The sequence below is a fragment of the Lepidochelys kempii genome, chromosome 11, assembly GCF_965140265.1.
Source record: "Lepidochelys kempii isolate rLepKem1 chromosome 11, rLepKem1.hap2, whole genome shotgun sequence".
In the NCBI taxonomy this organism is placed as follows: domain Eukaryota; kingdom Metazoa; phylum Chordata; order Testudines; family Cheloniidae; genus Lepidochelys; species Lepidochelys kempii.
Genome location: NC_133266.1, coordinates 60773134 through 60794630, shown reverse-complemented (window position 1 = coordinate 60794630; position 21497 = coordinate 60773134). Strand labels below are relative to the sequence as shown.

The 21497-nt window shown below is 44.5% G+C and overlaps 1 protein-coding gene across 16 annotated transcripts in view; it reads right to left on the bottom strand.

Moving 5' to 3' along the window:
- Positions 1 to 1477: 1477 nt before the first annotated feature.
- Positions 1478 to 21497, bottom strand: part of ABI2 (abl interactor 2) — a 108988-nt gene continuing 88968 nt past the window's right edge. For 14 of the 16 annotated variants that reach the window (XM_073306503.1, XM_073306504.1, XM_073306501.1 and 11 more), the window contains 3 exons: positions 19880 to 19966; positions 19373 to 19546; positions 1478 to 7453 (listed from right to left, as the gene is read on the bottom strand). In XM_073306503.1, the coding sequence (XP_073162604.1) occupies positions 7278 to 7453; positions 19373 to 19546; positions 19880 to 19966 (437 nt within the window). In that variant the 3' untranslated portion in view covers positions 1478 to 7277. Of the gene's footprint in view, positions 7454 to 19372; positions 19547 to 19879; positions 19967 to 21497 lie in introns of those variants that run through there. The other 2 variants (XM_073306513.1, XM_073306512.1) reach the window with 2 other exon arrangements.

Sequence of the window (21497 nt, the reverse complement as noted above, 5' to 3'; positions counted from 1 at the left end):
AAAAATACTGCACTTCTACAGAATGCCCCTATTAATAAAGCAGCTGGACTCACGTTGAAGCTCAGATTGAGCACTGCCGGTTTCACAGCCTGAGACAAATGAGGTTGAGGTTTCCTGCAATCCGCCACCTTTGCTTCAGGCATGTTTCTGCACCTGGGCCCTGCGCCAAGCGGTGCCTGGCCTGTGAGTCGAGAATCTGGCTCTAGCATTGTGGTCTCAAGCTGGTCACACAGGAAGGCCACACAACCTGGTCTGGGCCAGACAGATTCTAAGTATTTAATAAGATTTAAAGTCACCTGCATTGATTTAAAGTTCAGCTTGTTTTGTGTGTATTTAGACAGGTTATTTCTCTGTACAGTAGAGTATATTAACGTACTTGATAATGATGTAAATATGATGACAAAATGCTAATGAATAAGCCATTAGCATATTGTGTTGAAGCAGGCTCCAGGTCTTATGTTCTGGTGGACCATAGGTTGGGCACCCTGCTCTAACAGAACCAAACGGAGAGAGTGTCAGGGCTTGTCTACATGGCACTCTTCTGTGAACTGCACAGAGCACCACATTGTTGTATGCTATCTGCCTTGAGCAAGGAGGCCTAGTGTATGGTGATGTAAAGACAAGTTTTTAAAGTTTTTGTAATGCAAATTAGGTACCTTTGGGGTTGGGGCTTCCCCATGTGGCACTGCAGGGCTGGTGTTCAAGAAAGATGCTCTTCCCCTGGCATACAACACAGAGTGGAGTTGCTGTTCCTCTGTGGCCACTAACAGGGAAGTTCTTACATCCCAGATATGGCCTAGCCCTGCTGCTTGAGCTACAGAACCTCCCGCCACCATCCTCTTCAGTTGCTTTTACATGCTGCTTCTAAGAACAGGTGCAGCAAGACTGTTGGGTTTGCTTGACTTAGGTTAGTCTGTGGCCCTAGTCGCAAATGCTAGGCAGGGATGGGTTTGTGCCAGCTTCCATGCATCTCCAACTAAAGGAGAGGGTAGGAACACAGCTCCTCTTGCTAGCACAGCTGTTTCCACTTTAAGATAGGACTATGGGGGACTGGTGCCTAGCAACACTGTCTTAATCCAGGGCAAGGGAAGAATTTGAATCATGAATTACTTCTTGACGTCAACGCTGCCCCTGTGCAAAAGGGAAAGTGAGAGTTGGCTATGGGATTAGGGAGGTGGTGCCTCTGATGTGATTTTACCCACCTCTGTGAAGCACTGAAGGGGAAGGCTGGAAAAAAAATGAACCCTATTAGTCAAACCTTAGAAATCGTTAACACACAGCAGCTGACAGGCTGTAGGCATGTGTCTAGTTAATGATGCAGTGGAGATAGCTCTGATCTCTCGCAGTATGTCCACCTGAGAGCCTGCTGGCAGCTGTGTGACCGACTCTCGTCTGTCTATGCCCATTATTCGCTGGCCAGCAATTGTCATTAACCCATGAAGTGTTACAGAAGCGGTATATTCACAGGACACTTGGATGTGTGCTTTGTGTTTTTATTCAGGACTTGTTACAAGAGGGTTTAGTACACAGCAACAGTTAGTTCCAAGTACAATTAAAAAATTTTAAAAAATTAATGTTCCCCAATCAGTGGAAGGTGGTTTGAATGGTACACACCCAGGAACTGTTTTCCGGCGGCATGCAACTCCCCTGAGTCCTGCATGTTTTGTAACTTACTTCACCAAACTCAATAGCAGAGTGGAGGCTCTGAGTAAATCAGCCACAGAGCCAAAAATTGCTTATTAGACTGAGCCAAAGTGGGTGTTTTGTTTTTTGAAGAAAAAAATGTACAGGAACAAGAGGACAGTGATGTTTTTCCAGAGAATTCATAGCAACCACCTGTCCTTACACGTTGCAAAAGACACGCTTCAAAGATGAAAATAAGCACTTGTTCTTCACAAATCTCAGATGAGGTCAGCGCTTAACCTTGAAACCAATTTGTACACAGCTCTGTTTTTTTTTTCCAGAGGTTATCAATATGAACCAAAAAATGTGCTGCCCCCCTCTCAGCAAAGTCCTGTATTAATGAGTCAGGAGGTGGGTTGAAAGGCTACCTTTTAACAGCCTGTCCCAGAGGCTTTATCTAACACCCTGTTGTGACATGTGCCTTGTAAGAGCAACAGTGCAATGTGCTAATAGAATCAGCATGTTTACTGTACCCTTAGACTCCACTTTTGGCCATGGAAGTTGCACAGAACACAAATGAAAGCAGAGGTGGCCCATGGTCTGTGATTTAGCTTTCAAGTATCTTCCCAAAGATGGGGCTGGGGTGCACTATTATTTTTGGAGTTTCAAAATAAAGCACTAGGACCATGGAACTAGTGAGTTCAGCTACTGAATATTAAAAAAAAAATCTTGCATTATTTTTTCCACTGTGTATTAGAGCACTATCCAGAAACATGTAATTACATCAAATTCAGCATTAGGCTGCAGGAGCAGGAAATTTGGACTCTTAATCTCCCACCCTCAGAATTTGGTTTTGGCTGGTTCCAAATACTAGAGGCATGAAACAAGATTACCCCTTTGGCAAATGCAACAGCTGTGTGCTTTCCCCTGTACTCTGCCTAGAGCTCAGGTTTTCAAAAACTGCTCTGGCCAAAGTATGCCTACAGTGCTGCTTCCTTCATTTGGAAACCAGCTACCGGTGATTACCTGAGCACAGGGCTTCAATATTCACAGCTTAGAACCTAATCCATCACTCAGCCCCATTTCTTACATGCCCTGTTCTGCTCCCAGGGGGGCAGGGCTATAAGTAATTTTCAACGTATACAGTACCCCAATTTCACAGCCCCTGCTTCTGTAGGGGAACCCTCTCAATCATGTTCTGCTTTCATGTTAGGGCAGCAGGCTAAGACTGGAAACAAAGCCCTTCAGGAAGAGTAGATCCGAGTCTCCACTGGCACACAGCAGAAAAGCCCCTAAGGACTGGACTCCGCATCAAAGGGCAGGGTTTATTTTACCACATTGTGAAAACTGGTGCCTCTGGCAGAAGGTGAGCGTTCCTCACTGAACAAATTGTGCTGTGTGAAGAGCACCTCCTCCCCCCCACCCCAAAAAACTCACCAGCAAGCGATGAGACAGGCCTATCAGCGTGCTTCAGCCCAGGTGTCACAGGCTGTCAACATCAGGGGTTTTCCTATGACTATGAACAGCAAACAAGTTTGGTTGGCAACTATTCCCATTTCCCTGTGCAGAGCAGATCACAGCCTGGCCCGTAATGAGGGACTGTGAGTGAGAAAAGAGGGGCACTTCCAGGCTCAGGGGAAGTAAGCAAGTGGCAGGGGTAACCTGAGACCTACATGGGAGAGAGGAGATGCCCCTGAATTTGCCACACTTCACCTAGAACTTGAACCTCCTAAATCATTTGCTCTTTCCACTGCCCAAGGGGGGGGGTTGGTTTGGAGTAGTTGTAATCTCCTGCTGGTGAAGATTCATACTTTGTAATTCTCCTAAATATGCAGTGGCACCTGGTACCAAATCGCTCCTCCCCCCCCAGTCCCTGAAAATGACATTGTGAAATATCACAGAGAATTATCTCCCCTATAGTGCTTTACTGAGACAACAGCAAAGCTTCCACCACAAACTAGCTCTTTTGTACGCCTGCCTCTGAACAGCAAGCCCCTTAGGGCAGTGCATGGAGAAGCACAACTTATAGACAGTCGTATCTGAGAGTCCCCTCTGTGAGCATCAGTGAGAGAAACAGGACTCAAAGCCAGCACCCTCCCCCGGCTGGCTGTAATACAGGTACCATACCCCCCTTTGTAGTGTAGCTTTGTGCTAGGACCAGGACGTATTTCGTTCTTTTCCAGGAAACCAAAACTTCTTAATAAAGTAACATTTTTGAAATACTTGCACAGCACCATTTCTTCAGCAAGGGCTATTCCCATCCCAACTAACCCTCTAACAAGAGCTCCAGAGGCTATGGTGGACTAGCTCTCCCCCCTACTTTTTGTGGATTGAAAAAAGCAGTGGGTTGTGGGGAGAGAGGGATAGAGAATTAGTATTTTGAGCCTAAGGCTTGCTTTGGACTATTCTGCTGTGTCCTTTTCTCCTACCCACCCACCCACCCCCCCCTACAGAGAGAAAAACACTGAAGGACCAGCAGCTTGTAATTCTTAACACCTTCATTTCAGCTTTGACAGGACTCCATGCAAAGAAGTTCTGCCTCTATTTGAATAGCCTATTGCCCAAGCCCCCACCCCTTTTTGAAGTAACTATTTAAATAAAAGGGGAAAATGAAATGCGGGGGAGGGATTACAAATGATAGAACTGGAAACACAACCCTCACTGACATTAATAGCATGCAGTCTATGTAACAGTACATACAAAATCCGATTACTTTGGGCCTGGTCTATGCTCATTACATAGCATCATCCCTGGACAATCTACAGAATTCAAAACTGTACAAAATAAAAAATATGCATAAAACCCAACAAGTGTTTTTTACAACATTAGTACTGCATAAAAAAGCATCAAACCAGCAGGAGGTGACCCAGAAACTCCCCCCACAGCAGCTGTGCAGGATGAACTACCTCATAAGTGTCATGTTGTCAGCAGGGAACAAACAAAACACAAGCCCAGCTTGTCTGCTGGCGAGGGCTCAGGACCCGCTGGACTCTACAAATCCTCTGCTTTGTGAGCTCACCACACCAGACATCTTTCCAATGGAAACAGCTCGTTTAAGGAATATTGATTCTGTGCCCAGGCTGTAGCACAAGCATATCCAGATCAGGGCACCACTTACAAATCGATGTCGATGACTCAGGAAAAAGCACATCTGGTCTGTAGAGTAGGTGGGACCCTAACCATGTGCCCATCCCAGCGAGCACTCTGGGGTCCCCCTTTACACTACACAATGCAGCTGTGCTTTAGCCATGTTGTGAGCAGGTGGGTTCCCCCAGTACTTGCAGTGCAGACATGCCCTTGGGACTCGTCTACATGACAAAATGGCCCAGAATAGCTCTTGTACTTTAAATTCACATCCTACCTCATTTCATAATAACTTCCTGTGTAGCCAAGCCTTAGAAACTAACAGTAGCCTAAGCATGGTGTAGGGTAACTGCCTAGCTTTGTCTCACCCAGACACTCCTACAAAGACACTGGGCAATGTCTGTTTTCAGCCATTTTGCTACTAGGAGACAAAAAAACCCAAAAGGGATTTTTTTGGGGGGAGTCAGTGTCACCTAATTCAAGCATTCATCAAGCAATTGCCACCTTCCAGAAGGGCAGCAATGAGATGAGCCCTGGCAGACTGCAGTGTGGCAGGGCTTGAAACGTGCTGCTCGGTGGAACTATTTTTGCAGCACACAGCTAGAAGGGGTAATTGAGTGGAGAAGCTTCCTGACAAGGACATGACAGCATTTAGGCTCCAGTGCCACCTAAGAATGAGTACTGGGAGGCAGAAAAGCTCCAAGGAGACTTCATATCCAGAGTATAAGGAGGAATGGCACAAGTTGTCCATTCCTTTCCCTTTTCTGCCCCCTCAGATTGACGCATCAGTTTAGCAAAGGTCCCATCTAGCCCAAGTGTCCCCGCTTGCTCGAAATGCACATCTCTGGCAAGATATTGTACAAGCTACTGCGTTATGAGACTGGCTTGACTGTACACATTTTTACTAAGAAGGAAGGAAAACCAGCCTCCAGTTAGTTATCTCCACTACTCTCCCTGCAATATTCCATTGTACACACATGCCTTAGCAGACAGCTGCAGCATTATCTAGACTTGAGTAAGGTACTGTTGGTACTGGCTGGAATTTCACCTTGGCTCAAATGAAAATAGTTCAGGAAGAAACCTTGCTCGGTACCTCCCTATTACAGGAGATTAGATGAAATGTACATGGGCTGCCCTCCTCTAGAAGGTGGACTACAACAGCAGGTCAATCAGTTTGCTGTGTTAATGAATTACGTTAACATTCCTCTTTTCTTTGAAGTTCTTCCTAAACTGGCACAGATGACCATTCACAGTTCTTTACACTGATCTGTGAAGCCAACTCAAGTGTTGGCATTTTCATCTGAGACCGTATTAAAAAGCAACCTACAAGTGTACGTGAAACCTTTACAGTGTGTGTGTGATTCACACCTGGCTAGGTATAGCTATGAAAGGTATTTACTATTTTATAAACACTGGGAGGGGCAGGGAAAAGAGCTAAAATAATGACCAGTTTGTGCATAGCTTTCCATGGAAAACCAACACCTGTGGCCACCCTTTTTACTTCCACTGTGAGGAGATTTTGGTAATAGACCTGAAGACGACAACTGCTCTTTGTCCTGCCTCTGCACAGGGCGGTCACAGCATATACTCAGATCTGGAACCAAAGTACAAAAGAGCCAATTTACCAGACCTGATTGGGTTTTTTAAAAATTACACTGTGCATAATACTGACATTTAGGATGAATTATCTGTCTCGTGCAAGGACGCACAAATAGATTCAAACCTTAACTCCTAGAGTTAGCCTCAGACGCCCAAGGAACCTATAAACTTAACTTCCCCCTCACCACAAAATGCACTTGTGTTCAGCTTAACCCCTCCGCCCCAGCAGGCTGGGAGCTTATGCCAATGGGGATCACTTTCTACACCAGTGCATAACACAGATCTAACGTGGGGCAGTCAAAAGACTAAGATTACACCATGGTGAGGTCTTCTGGGCTGCATCCATCTTAATTATCTAAACTGAAAGGTAAGTGAACCCAAGCCAGCTCTGTGAGCCCCCACATCAGTCTACACGTGCAGTTGCAGAACTGTTTATGTTAAAGATGTAACGAACCCTCTGGAAGTCAGATACAGGAACTGCTTTGTGTAGGAATCCAAATATTAGATAGCACACACGTGTCCTTCCAGCTGCATGTGAGTGTAGAAAAAGTGAGGGATTTCCACTAGCCAGTTACATTAACCCTTTTGCACTGGCATCCAGGATGTCCGGTGCCAGAGGTAATATCACAGGGCCATACAGTATTCCTGAGAAAGATCCCAGATCACGCTTGAATCAGTCTGAATTTTAGTCAAATATCAGCTACTCCACAAGTTCGTTACATCTCCACTACCTACATCCGAACGGGTCGGCTTAGTCAACGTCACGTACAGCCACTGCTGGCAGCTGGAAGAGCCATTTGTTCAAACAACTCAAATCGCTATTGTATAATGAGAAAAGCAAAAAACAAGAGTGGTTGTGTTACAATTATCCTTCATTCAGTTCACTTGGGTGGGCCCCTAGGGGCTGGTGGAGAGCTGAGGTGCCCTGACAGTTCCTGTGGAGCAAGGTGCAGCTCTGCACCCTGTGGTCTTCACTCAGAGTAGTGCATGATGGATTCCACATAGTTCCCTGGGAAGAGCCCCGTCACTCCATTCATGACACCCTCATACCACCCATCATCGTTCTTCTTAATGACGTAAATGATGGCACCTTCCTGAAATGAGAGCTCGTCCTCCTTGTCTTTTGTGTAGTCATAAATCGCCACGACTAGGAAAGGGAGGAGAGAGAGAAAAAATAAACATTGAATAAGGGAAGGTACTAGTGGGAGAAGGAGAAAATGCAACTACAACGGCCACAGTGTGTCGCACTCTTGTGTTTAAAGCAACCTGCCAAAACTCTACTTCACCCACTCGTCTGAGGTATCCCGGAATTTGCTCCGCCCCAAATCCCTTCCAAACTTCCCAACTGATGCTGGGCTTCTTTTCTAATCCTTATTGATTAAAGTCTGCCTGTTCTCATCATTTATATAAAAACTCAATGCTTTCTTGAATGCTGATCTTCCAGATCCATCACACTATGGATAAACACAGTAGAATTAGATAAAGTTTGGTTTGGCTCCACACTGGTGCAGACACGATGCAAAGCTACTAATGCCAATTTTTATAGATCAGTAAAATGCAAACTAATTACCTGTCCAAACACAGGCTGGGAAAAGGAACAAAGAGCACTGTAATGGAGTCAGGAAGGGGAAATGATTCCGGGAGCAATTCTCAACTGTAGTAGGAAAAGAACTTAGGGGAAGTAGGAGCTCTGGGTTTCCATGGAACCTCAGTCCCAAATATCCCAGAGTCTGTGAATGCACATGTGCAGCCCCAGCTCTGGGACTCAGAGTGCCAGGATAAATTATCCAAAGCGTGGGGGGTCTGCTGAAGTAAATCTTAATCAGATGACCCTTTAAAGGAAAACGTAGGCTAGATATTAGAAAAACTTGTTGAAAGATTAAGCTGTGGAATAGTTTTCTTAGGGAAGTGATGGAAGCCAAATCACTCTGGTCAAACCATTGGGAAATATTAAGCAAGGGACTTTCCTGTATTGGAAAGAGAGAGGGTGACCCAATAGATTTTTTCCATCTCTAATTCCTATGACAATGAGCACCAGAAAGCAAGTTATCCAGGCCAAAATCTGAATACTGCTTTAGCAAATTGCATCAATCATCACTTCAAGCAGATGCCACTGGCACACCTGGCACTAGCCTTGAAACAAAATGCATGTTGCACAGATATCCTGATTCTTTATGCTAGCGAATTAACAGAAGTTATCTGACTAAAATCCAGGGAGAAATAATGAACAGCATGAGTTCAGGAGTCAAGTGTCCTGAAGTACTGCAAAATTCATGATGATTTTGCAAACAGAAGATGAAGCTTTTCATTGAAGGAAGTCACAGAGAAGTTCAGGACAAATGTTTGCTATCGGCACTGGCTTTTTCAGGATGACCAGCAGAATTCATAACCACAGTCCAATGAGAGTCAAAATAGCTACCTTGTAAAGAGTGTTAATGTGTTCAATATTGACCTGTACAATTATTTCATTTGTACAAAGTGCATTAAAAAAGCATGCATTATAGGCTCTTCTTTACATTCCTCTATTTGTAAATTAATGCATTCTTACCAGTTTTTGATGTACCATTCTAAGGGAATAAAACATGAATGGTGAAATGAATAAATGTTTATTGTATTTGTTTTTGATCTTGGAAATTTAGCATTGAAAACCATTTTTATTTAATCAGGATATTCTGGTTTGTGTGATACAATCCTCCCAAATTCCTATTTAAAAATACATTAAAGCTCCTGGCAAATCTGTTGATCCTAATTTTAAGGTGTTTTTCTCTTAACAAAAATGTTCCTGCCCTATCTAATAGTCAGGAGAACAAGTTTAAGTTTAAGAGAAAAATGTCTTAACTGAGAACCAATAACCCATTTAATTGGATGATTTAATTGGGGATTGGTCCTGCTTTGAGCAGGGGGTTGGACTAGATGACCTCCTAAGGTCCCTTCCAACCCTGATATTCTATGATACTATGATCTGTTTAGATGGTACTTTCTGATTCCCTACTTTCTCATGTGCCAGTTTGCACCATTCCCTTCTGATAATTTGGAAAATATTCAGCGTTTCTAGTTTACTAACGTACATTTCCTCATCATTCCATGAGGAAATAATGCAAGTCTGGCTGCTTGAGTCTCTTATAAAATGACTTTTTTTATATAAAGAAAAAATTAAATCTGCATTATAGATCTCTCCTTGTAATCTGTTCCTTCTGTGAATTACTTTCGCACTGGGACCTTTTCCTCATTCTCAAAGAACGCTTAATCCTTCTGTCTGCAGTCAAACCACTTCAAGCTGTGATCTGGGCAGAGTTCCTAAATTATACGGAGTCAGGGCCAGCATTTCAGTGAGAGCTCCAGATGCTGAAGTAGCAGTATCAGGGATTCAACAGGTGGCAACCTTCCCTCCAACAAGACTTAGGCAGGTCTTATTTTCAGGTGTAGCTGAACACATTTCAATGCAAAGATTAAAAATACAGTTATCCACTGGGTTGTAATAAGCTGGTTTTTCTAGCTGATGATTTTTGCATAGTTTTTAAACAACTATATTTGGTTTGACAGAAATCTTCTGATGGATTATAACAAACTGACCACAAACCTATCCAAGATTTGCTCCCAGACCCTGGAATTCTGGAAGTGAAATGCAAGGGTAAGACCAGATTCCCTTCCTACATGGCATGGAAGAAGATTTCTCCCCTCTAAATATCTATTCCTACCATCTGCTTTGTTTGGTTAAGAATCTTCCTTAGCATGGGCCCCATCCTGGGGATTAGGTGAGGCACTGTGGTGCTCACAGGATGGCCTTTTGGAAGAGAAAAAACTGAAGTTCTGACTGCCAATGGTCATTAAAATCATACGGTGCCCTGCTCAAATTTAACAACCCCAGAATAACTGCACCAAGCGGTTTAAACTGGATCTGGTATCCACTTCCTACCCCAAACTACTGTATAGTGTTGCTGTGCACTATTAGACACAGAACCCCAAGGTGCCATTTCTAGTCACTTTTCAGAGCAGAACCACACACTTTAGAGCAGCCACAGCCTATATCCATCGCACTTCCCAACAGCTTTCCTACTTCTACATCCTCAAATTCTGCTACAGTCACTTGGTCTCTCAGAAGTTCTTTCCTATCAAGTTAAAGGTTAGACATACAAAAAAGCTACACAAAATCTTTGGCATTGTCACTGCTAATTTGTTGGGGATAACTGAATGTCCACCTTGTCTGTCAAAAAAAAAAACAGTTTTTTCTTCTCTTGATCATGTAGCACAGACAATCCTGTTTATAAGAGCACAAGCCATTGCCATGGAAATAATTATTTTGCAGCAGATAAAGCTTTGTTCGTTCACAGCAAGATAAATGCATAAGTTCCTCTAGTATGAAAGTCCCCTTCAAGGTAGAACTTTGGCTTTAGAGCTCGTTTGCCCTGACATGTTAGAAAAGGAATTTCAAGCACTTCCCTCCTCTCCCAAATCCAGTAAAATGTAGTAAAATATCTAGAGGTTGTTTTTGTACAGCGACCAAATTATTCATATTCACAGTGGTATCCACCCTTGCCTTCAAGATCTCCTTGAGTTTCTCTTATCCCACTGAGCTATTGTTTAGCTGTTTGCTCATCATACATTGGAAGAACCTCAATTTCCCTTGTTATTTTCATTTCGTCAAGTTCTTTTGTTTGTTTCTTAACACAATCCCTTAGTCATTTGGTGCCAAGAGACAGGATATGAATTAGATTTTGGCAGGGACCCTGCACTAACACCAGGGAGTTCATTTCCCACCCCCCATCCTCTTCTATTTTATAGATCCAATATAAATCCCTTCCTCCCCCAACATCATTTACCTTGTGAATCTGAAATCAGCACACTTATTGCCTGCTGGAACATTTACAATTACCTTGCTGCTTTCAGATGTTCTCATTCACAGGCCCATAAAAGTCAGAGATGGGGACTGAAGCAGGATCTTGTCTCTTGAGAAGCATTCTTGTTTCAAATTTAAAGTATTTTCTTCTGGACAGAGACACTTTCAGTATGAATACAGTTTTCCCCCCCAAAAAACAGCTAATGCTACATTTTGTAGTGTCAAGATTATTCTTTTTTTATCAACACAAGATATAAAGGATAGATAAAACACTGGTGTCTTGTTAATGCAGTAACTGTACCATTAAAAATTTAGACATCTGTTATGGCCCATGAATGTTAACATGTTTAAAACAAAATTTTAATGGAATAAACTTCATATATATTATGTATATCCTCTAATAAATATGTAGTACAACACATTGGTATGATCCACAGTAATTCTTCAACAGGATCTGGCGCATTATAGCATGAAAACTGCTGATACATGACAAAACCACTTCTATGGCACCTCTTATACACTTAATGAGATATCAGTAGCTTTAGGTGAAGAACTGTAAAAGTTTTAAACAATTTGATCGAGGACGCTTTTGTTACCAGACCCCCAAAATCCAACCTCAGCCTCTTTTCCTCCACTGACTGCAATCCAAGGTACACATGCATTACTCCTTATAAGCATTTCACACATCCCAAACTCCAGATTCCCCACTTGTTCCCAAAGCCTCCAAGCAAGAAGCAGGGGAATGAGAACACAATTATGACAAGTAGAAGTTTTTCATGTGAAAGGAACTATTAGGTACTGAAGGGCTGAAATAATGATGAATCAAGACTCCCCTTTCCCTTAGTAAAGTGGGAGAAAAACTCCCTAGCTAAACAGAATGGTTACTCATTTCTGGGGAGTTTGGTTTGTGGGGTTTATTTCACAGGTAGAAAGCTCGCTTTATGAATAGTGCAGGGGTTGCACTTAACATTTATACCATTTTGAAAGATTCTACTGGTTTGAGACACATTTCCTGTACTTAAAATGGGGACCACCATTGGAACCAGAAATCGCTCAAAACACAAGAAACAGACCACTGTGTCTACTGAATGCTGACTGTATGACTTTGTTGTGTGACCACTCACATTTTTCATTTCAGCACTCAACTGCTTTCTCCGCCCTGCCCCAAGAAGCTAAGACTGTACATCCAAGACTGCCATGTGAAGCATGCTGATGTCTGATGGGCTGCTTAGCCTAAAACCTGGGTACACGTGCTGGCAGGTGAAGGGCTGTCCTGAACTTATTAGGTAACAGCCATCACCTGAGGCCTAGTGAGGTTACTGGGCCCCGCTGTGCTGGTAAGGGTACAATTCTGGCCGTTAAAGCTTGAGGGGGGAGACACAGCAGAACGATATAATTCCTTTCAGCAGTGTGGGTGGGCCAGGAGAAGAGGACTGGCTGCATTATATTTCCTCATCAGACAATCAGGTAATATATGGATAGGTTTGAGGTTGGAATCCTGCGTTTTCTGTGGGACTTTTATATAACAATATTTGGTACTCCTTTAGCAGATAATTGGTGGACATTACCAATTTTTTGCCCCTTTGGGCACTCCTCAACTCTCCATATCAGATACACCTTTACAGTCATTTCAGAGCTTAGTTATTTTGGCTGGTTCAGTGGTTTAAAACATACTCCTATGACCATCTCATCTACAGCCTCAACCCACAAGGAATTTGCACTATTGATTTTCTCTCAGATCTCCTCTTTCCAAAGAGCACCAAACTTCCTTTACTAACGAACCGGAGCCACCTTTTACATATTTGTCTGTTCAAAACTAGGTAGGCTTCAAAACTCAATCTCCCCCACACCGGTCATTCAGAGCTAGAAGAGTCAGTTATAGAGTCTCCAATTCTCCTCCCTTAACCCCTCGTACTCCATTCACAGACTGAGGATACTGTGTAAAGGTTGTTGTAACTCTGTAAAAACTTGCCCAACAAAATCATTCTGTGGGAAGAGGGGGTTAGGAATCCCCGAAAAGATCCTTGATCAGATCAGAACGAAACTCCACCCCTACCCCTACCGTGGCATCTGAGAATAAGTGCTAGAGGACTCGCCTAGGTACTGCCATTGTGAAGCAAAAGGAACCTGCCTTGGGTTTCTGCAAAAGCTAATGGGGTGGGAGGAGGGAAGAATCAGAAATTCCTGTCACAATGGAAATCATTTACAAACCAGCAGTTCCCCCTTTACCTTGTTCCATATGGGAATGTGCATAATCCTGACATTACCTTTCAGAAGAGATTTGGAAGAGTCACTCTGAAGGCTGATGTATAGTCATCTTCCCGCCATCATAGGTTTACCCACTTGACTTCTTTAGCCTTTGTCTATCTAGTCCAGGGGTCGGCAACCTTTCAGAAGTGCTGTGCCGAGTCTCCATTTATTCACTTTAATTTAAGGTTTCGCGTGCCAATGCTACATGTTAACATTTTTTAGAAGGTCTCTCTCTATAAGTCTATCTTATATAACTAAACTATTGTCGTATTTAAAGTAAACAAGGTTTTCAAAATGTTTAAGAAGCTTCATTTAAAATTAATTTAAAAGGCTGATCTTATGCTACCGGTCTGCTCAGCCCGCTGCCGGCCTGGGGTTCCGTTCACCTAGGCCGGCAGTGGGCTGAGCGGGGCCTGTGGCCGGGACCCTGGCTGGGAAGGGGCCAGCAGCCAGAACCCTAGACTGGCAGCAGGCTGAGTGGGGCCAGCAGCCGGGACTCCTGAGCGGCTCAGCCCGCTGCCAGTTTGGGGTTCCGTCCGCCGGCTTCTGCCAGCCAGGGTTCCGGCTATCGGCCCCGCTCAGCCCGCTGCCGGTCTGGGATCCCAGCCCTGCCCACATAGAGTGGGTACCTATCTTCTCCCTGGTTCTAGTCCATTCTCTTCCTCTCTCCCTGCACTGAGCTGAGGGTGGGAATGCACTGAGCACAGGGCTGGGGGTGAAGGAGCAGGCTAGGGGTTGGGATGTAGGGTCTGGCCAGGAGCTAGAATGAGGGAGGGGACTCAGGGTTGGGGCAGGAGATTTGGGTGTGGAGTGCTTACCTGGGCAGCTCTCAGTTGGTGCAAGGAGTGCAGGAGGGAATCTGTGGAGGGTGCAGGAGCTCCCGTTTGGTGCTCAGGATGAGGGTGGGAATGTGGGGTGTGCAAGAGTCAGGGCATGGAGTGGGGGGGGCTGGGTATATGGGGGGGCTGGAGTCAGGGCTGGGGGTGGTGTGAGGGGGGTGCAGGGGTCAGGACAGAGGGCTGGGGTCTTGCTCCATGAAGCCATTCCACCCCCCTTCCCCAAGGCCCCGTCCCCACCTCTCCTCCGCCTCCTCCCCGGAGCAGCACACGTGCGCTGTGGCTCCACTTCTCCCCCTCCCATGCAAGGGCGATCAGCTGATCGGCGGCAGGGAGGGAGAGGAGGGGCAGGAACCCACCACGCTGGGGGAAGAGGTGAGGGAGGGGGAGCTTGCCTGCCCTGCAGCAGCAGCCAGCAGGACCAAGCTTCTTCACCCTGCCCCCGTGGGAGGGGGGTGGAGAAGAGCGGGCCAGGGCGGGCAGGATTTTTTAATGGCAAGCTGCTGCCTGCTGGGGTCCTGGCCTGGATCCGGTGGCTGGGACCCGGCAGGCAGCAGTGTGCCATTAAAAATCAGCTCGCGTGCCATAGGTTGCCGACCCCTGGTCTAGTCCTACCTACATGGTTCCTTTAATCTGAGGATATCAGTCCTTCATCCAAGAACCGTTCACCTTCTAAAATATTTAACTACTTCATGCCCAAATTTCCCAAAATAAAATGACTAAAATGGCTTCATGGGGAGTCATGTTCATTAGGGTTCTGACTTTCCTATCGAAATTTGCTCAATTCATACATAAGACGTTTTTCCTCCCCTAAGAGTTGGCACTGCAAATTCACCCTGAGATATGAAAGTTATTTGGGTTTATCCATCGCAAAAAGATTCAGTGAGTGCCTCCAATTAAACCTGGCCAACCAGGCTGAACACAATGGGGTTGCCCAAATGGAACTGAGGGCAAATATTTGCCCTCCAACCGGAATGCAATTAATTCTGCTGAGGCAGAACAGAATCTAGTTCACTTTCCCATAGTACTGAACAGCCACAACAGCTAACGGGAGTAATCAGAGGGAAAAAAAACAAAACAGTCTTTGCTCAAAGGCTAAGCAGATATAATGCACAGCAGTTTGTGTCCATAAACTGCACTTCAACATCAGCTGGCCCACCAGCTTTGAACCTTACGTCCTACTCTAACTAGCAACTATGTCACACTTCTTTAAAACCCTGCATTAGTAACACAACAAACAGTGGCATTCTCCTTTATTCGATTAAAGACCAACCAAGTTTTCCTGAGGTCCAGGTGACAAGGCTACCAGAACTTGAGTGAAGATTGCTCTCTACAAGTGTATTTGGAGTTAGGAAATACAACAACAGCCAAAAGAGTGAGAAGTCTCACATGTGGAAAGTTCTCCTCATGAAATATTTGGGACTTACTGTTTCTTATGAACACGCTAACAGTGCAGTAAGCTTCACCCAACAGAAAATGCCTCGCAGAGTAAGCAGTGTCCGCAAGCAACAAAAGCAGAGCGAATGCTGAGTGCCCTCAATACTACCCAGGGTACAAAGCAAGAAGCAAATGTTTGTGAACAATTAATCTGATCAACAAGGGTAAAGATTTACAGAAGTGACCTGTCCTGGTCCTAGTCTGAAGAAAACATGCCACCTATTCTCACAGAAGGAAGTGCAATGGAGAGATTTAACCTCCCAGAAAAAGCTGATCACTCCGTGTCAGGTGCACCAAGGTCAGTAATCGGCATGCCCATTCCAGACACTCCACTGTGACAGTCATGCTTTGTGTCAGTGGCTTTTTTTCCTGCCCTCCCTCATGGAAATAAGCCTCCTTGACACAAATAAGCTGAAGCAATGTTTATCAAACAAAAGAGTCTGTGTGCATCGATAGAACGATGTCAATCAGATCCATGGAAAGGTCACTAAGTGTAGCAATGCATGCAAATATCCTGCAAGTCAGACATTTTGTCTGACAAGTTGTTTCAGCCTGCCAGTGAAGTCTGGGTGTTTCATGAACCACACACTTATGGCAGTTAGGTAGGAAAAGACAGCAGTTTTGGAGTCTGCTGGGACTGGCAGAGGTTGCTTCTTCACAATCTTCATTTCTTCCCCAGCTACTTTCAATTTTTTTTTAAATAAATAAAAATAAAGTACTTTTCTTGCATGGATGAATTTTCTCTCTTGGTGCAGTGTGACTAGGGTTGCCAGGCGTCCGGTTTTTGACCAGAACACCCGGTCAAAAAGAGACTCTGGGGGCTCCAGTGCGCATTGCTGACCAGGCCATTAAAAGTCCTGTCAGCAGCACAGCGCAACAAGGCAGGCTCCCTGCCTGCCGTGGCTCTGCGTGACTCCCAGAAGCAGCAGCATGTCCCCCCACTGGCTCCAATGCATCGGAGAAAGCCAGGGGGCTCAGTGCGCTGCCCCCTGCTGCAAGCATCAGATCTGCAGCTCCCATTGGCCAGGAACCGTGACCAATGGGAGCTGCGGGGTCAGAGCCTGCAGACAGAGCAGCATGCAGAGCTGCCTGGCCGTACCTCTGCATAGGAACCGGAGAGAGGACATGCTGCTGCTTCCGGGAGCGGTTTGAGGTAAGTGCTGGCCGGAGCCTGCACCCCTGAGCCCCTCAACCCCCTGCCTCAGCCCTGATCCCCCTCCTGCACTCCGAACCCCTCAGTCCCAGCCCACAGCACCTTCCTGCACCCTAATCTCATCATCCCCATCACCCAGCCCCACCCAAGAGCCTGCACCCCCAGCCACAGCCCTCACACACACACCTCGCACCCCAACCCCCTGCCCCAGCCCAGTAAAAATGAGTGAGTGAAATTGGGATGAAATGAACGGGGGGGGGGGGGGTAGGTGAGGCCTCTGAGAAGGGGCAGGGCAGCGGTTGGACCTCAGAGGAGTGAGGTAGGGGGCGGGGCCAGGGTGTTCCGTTTTGTGCGAGTAGAAAGTTGGCAACCCTAAGCGTGAATGTTGTTGGAGTGTCGAACATTCACTACCCACAGTTGGAAAGTCTTACTGTGCTACATTTTATATCATTCTTTATTTATAGGCACACTGCCCTGCTTCGCAACTGGAACCAGGATTTCTCAACAAAAAGTTTTCAGTGGCAGTAACACAGAAATTTTCATTTTTCTGTGCACTGTGGTGACATTACCCTACTCTATATTAACCATGTTTTTAGCCTGTGAAAGAAATTTAGTGTAACTAATTCCCCAAAAAGGTACCCGGTCAAGATGGAATTTAAGCTTTACACACACACGCGCGCACACACTCACTTTTCATTCTGAGATTCTTAAAACTATTTTTGTGAGCAGCTCTAACTTCATCGCTTTCAGGAGGCCTTCAAACTCTGGCAAGGACAAAACACTGGGGGCAGGGAATGGCCTCTTTTTTGCCCCATGAATTCCCATTTAAGTTTGGCAGAGAGATAAGCTTTTGAAAGTCACCATTACCTTTCTGATGTGTGTCATCAGCATGCCAAAATCACTTAACGTGGACATTCGAATGTAAGGCCAGGTCAGTGCTGTCACCACAGCAGTGCCACACACTGCACGAGGAACCGTGGGAACAGATATCTTCCCAAAAGTGTCGGAGAGGAAAGAGCTAAGCTTTTTCACACTTAGCTGGATCCTGCAGACAAAGCCAACAAGTAGAATGTGCACAGACTACTAAAATCTGCCCTTGTCTCTGGAGGTCTGGCCAGCCAATACCAATGTCCATGGTGCAGACAAAAACCAAGTGTGCAACTGCCACAAGCTGTCTAACACTTACTAACTTTACTACCATCTAACCACCCTTAGGGGAGATTTGGATAAAATCCCCATAAATCCCTGCAGCCATCAAGAGAAAGTTCCTACACACACAGCTAACCACAGAATGGAATGAACTGGTGTGGCTGGCACCAGGCAGCCCTTTTACAACCTCATGTCTGAACATCTGTTGCTGAGAGAGGGGTACTGCTTTCTAAAGGTTCACGAAATCCAGCAGTCCTGAGAAGAGTGGGGGTTGCATACTGCTTGAGGGAAAATACAGAAACTACCTCAAGGAAGGTGACCTCTCTGACAAAGCCAGCATAGCTTGAAAGGTCTTGATCTGGACAGACTTCTAAGTCTGGGTATAAGGCTAATGCCAGCTATGGGGCACAAGGAGCTTGCCTGGTACTTGCCTTCCAAAGTCTCACTTCTCAAACATATTTTGCTTAAAACTGAAACTTTTCCTAAACATGTCTCTCTCAAAGTAACATGCAAAATTTCAGACAGGTCTCTTTTTTTAAGAGATCAAGGAGAGATTAAAACTGGAGTTATAATAGAAAGCCAACTGCAGTCTTAAGTATAGCATCATTACTGTGACTCAAGCACAAACACATCAAGTGGCAGGAATGAGGAAGAAAAGCTATTTAAGCTAGAGGACTATGTTGGTAACAAAAACAAATAAATATAATTGGCCATGAATAAATTCAGGCTGCAAATTAGAAGAAGGTTTCTAACTATGTGAAGCGACTCTCTGGAAAAGCCTTCCAATGGGAGTAGTGGGGATGGGCAACCTAAACCTAGTTTTAAGAATGAGGTTGATAAATTTATGAACAGGATTATATGATGGGTTGCCCATGAAAGCAGGGGACTGGACTTAATGGCCCAGGAAGTCCATTCCCTGTCCTATGTTCCTGGTAACCTTGCAGAATGTACTTTATAGGCACCATCTCCAGTACAATGGGAAGAGGGGAGAAATCAGATGGGATACCACATAGTAGCATACTCTTAATATCCAGTACTGTGTTAATGAAGCAATGTGCAAGAAACCTGTCCTACATAGCAACGACTCATATTACTAGACACACAGTGGCATCCTAGAGAATTCGTTTGAATAAAAAAAAACATTGTGATTCAACTGAAGGGATCAATTCTGCACCCAGAGCAAATCTCTAGAATCACAAACTATATGGACTGACGGGAAGGTGACAAAGTGACTTCTTTAGGAATTGCAGATTAATGATATAAAAGCTTAATTATCCAAACAACCAACAGACCTATTGAAAGATTCTCATTTAACAAAGGTAAATTCTGAAGTTAGGGGTTTTAGCAAAAGACTGCAGAACTGACGATACCACCATCTCTCTCTCTCTCTCTCTTTAACCCTACCCTTTTCTAAATAGGTCCTTGGTGCCCATGGAGGGTCCTCTTCAGCATAAGGATCACTGTACTCCACCACAGCTGCCTCCTCCTCTTCATAATCTTCTGGGGGTGGGGGTGGAGGCGGGGACTCATCAAAGACTGGCTCATCTACAGGTGGAGGAGGAGGGGGAGTATCTGAAACTAAAAATAAGCAGCAAGATCAGCATGAAACACCCTCGAGAACTACGGTAGCAGATTAAAAGTAGTGGTCTCTAGTCAAGAGCTTCCTAGCTAGTTTCATGGGGACCTACCGCTAGAATTTAGGAACACTAAGATGGGGAGGCGAAAGGATCGGATTCCCTTGACAAATATTTTTCATCTTGTTTGTTTTTTTCCTGTTTTATTTGAAATTCACCAAACAAAGAAAAATATTAAAAAGCAGAATTCTAGCTACGTACAGCTAAGGTTTTTCCACACATGAAACAAAGGCCATACCCAATGCCCTATCATAGCACAAGGAAGAAGCAAACTTACTATTTTCTTGAACTCTGGCCACAAATCCCATCAGTGGTAACTGTGGAGTTACCTGTAGGATGGAAGGAGGAGGAAGAGCAAGGGATACTGCAGCAAAGGAGTAAAAAAAGACAAATAAATTAGAAATAAAACCGCGACAAACAGGAAAGTAGGCATATCCATCATTAGGGCACTACAGCAAGCTGCCAAAGGAAGTGTGACAAAAAGGATGACATCCAAAAGAAAGAGCTTTAAGAAATATAAATATCACTTGCAGCAAGTTTTAGTTCTCTCTATCTGAAAATTCCCACACCAGCTCCTTATCATAACACCAAAAACTCAGTTTAAGAACTTGTTTCATCGAACTACCATGAAGATACTTTCTTCTCTTAAACTCTATTTTTATTGGAGTAGAATATAAAACTTTATGAACAGCTCTAACAAAATACAAGAGAGCTTTTCCTTTTTGATCAACAACATAATATTGATTTGTTGACAGTGTTCACGTAACCATGCTGGTCTGAGGATATTAGAGTGACAAAGTATGTGAGGACCAAGTTTTCTTGGTGAAAGACAAGCTTTCAAGCTTAGAGAGCTGAAGATCTCTACATAAGCTTGAAAGCTTGTCTCTTTGACCAACCGAAGTTGGTCCAATAAAACACATTACTACACCCAGTCTGTCTCTCTAACGCAATGATCCCCAAACTGTGGGCCGCACCCCCTCTAGAGGGGCACGGAGGAATGAGGGAGGGGCACAGTGGGGCCTGCGGCAGCCCAGATGGGGGGCAGGAAGGGACTGTCACCCAGCCACACATAGCCCCAAGCCTGGCTCCGCCCTCATTCCCTCTCTGTGCCCAGGCCAGCCATGCCTCTAGCCCCAGCTCCTCCCCCATCCCGCCCCCAGTTTCACCTTCACCCCAAGCTCCAGAAGGGATTTATCTAGATACACCCCAAATGACCTCAGGAAACATGCAATTCACTTGTGTTAGGTGTGAATAAGAGAGAAAACCCTTGAGAAACTGCACACACGTGGAAGATGAAGGAACTTTCAGTACTTCTCTTATAAACTTTTATTTTCAGGGGTCTAAGAGCCTCACTTTAAAATTCCCTCAAGAGAATTAACTGTCCAGGAAATATAAATTTGAGAGGGGGTGGGGGAGAACAATTTAAATGGTTTTGTTTGAAGGCAGAGGAAAAATGTATTTAATTATTTAAGATTATTTCTCAATCACCCTCATTAACTTCCTTTAAAAAGTAAATACAGAGTTCTCATTAAAATAAAGGGCTAAATATCTGAGTATATGTATGACCTGTGCAAAACAGTGGTGTTTTAAAAGTAGGATGGTATTAAGAGAATTTTTCATTTTATTTTGTAAAGAAACTTGGCATTACTCTAATGTAGAATGTCTACACTTTTTTTTTTTTTTTTTTTTGCAACTAGTATTTAAAATGGGTTAGTTAATATTTTGAAAGGGTTGCTATGGATAATCAGACAATATCTTTTAGTGGAGATATCAAACAGAGGCCTTGGCTATTTGTGATCAGTAGAGATCCTGTTGTACTTCATAAGATTAGTCTTGATAGACAATTTTTGTTTCTGTGATCAGCAACTCTTTAATGATACCTTAGGTACAAGTTA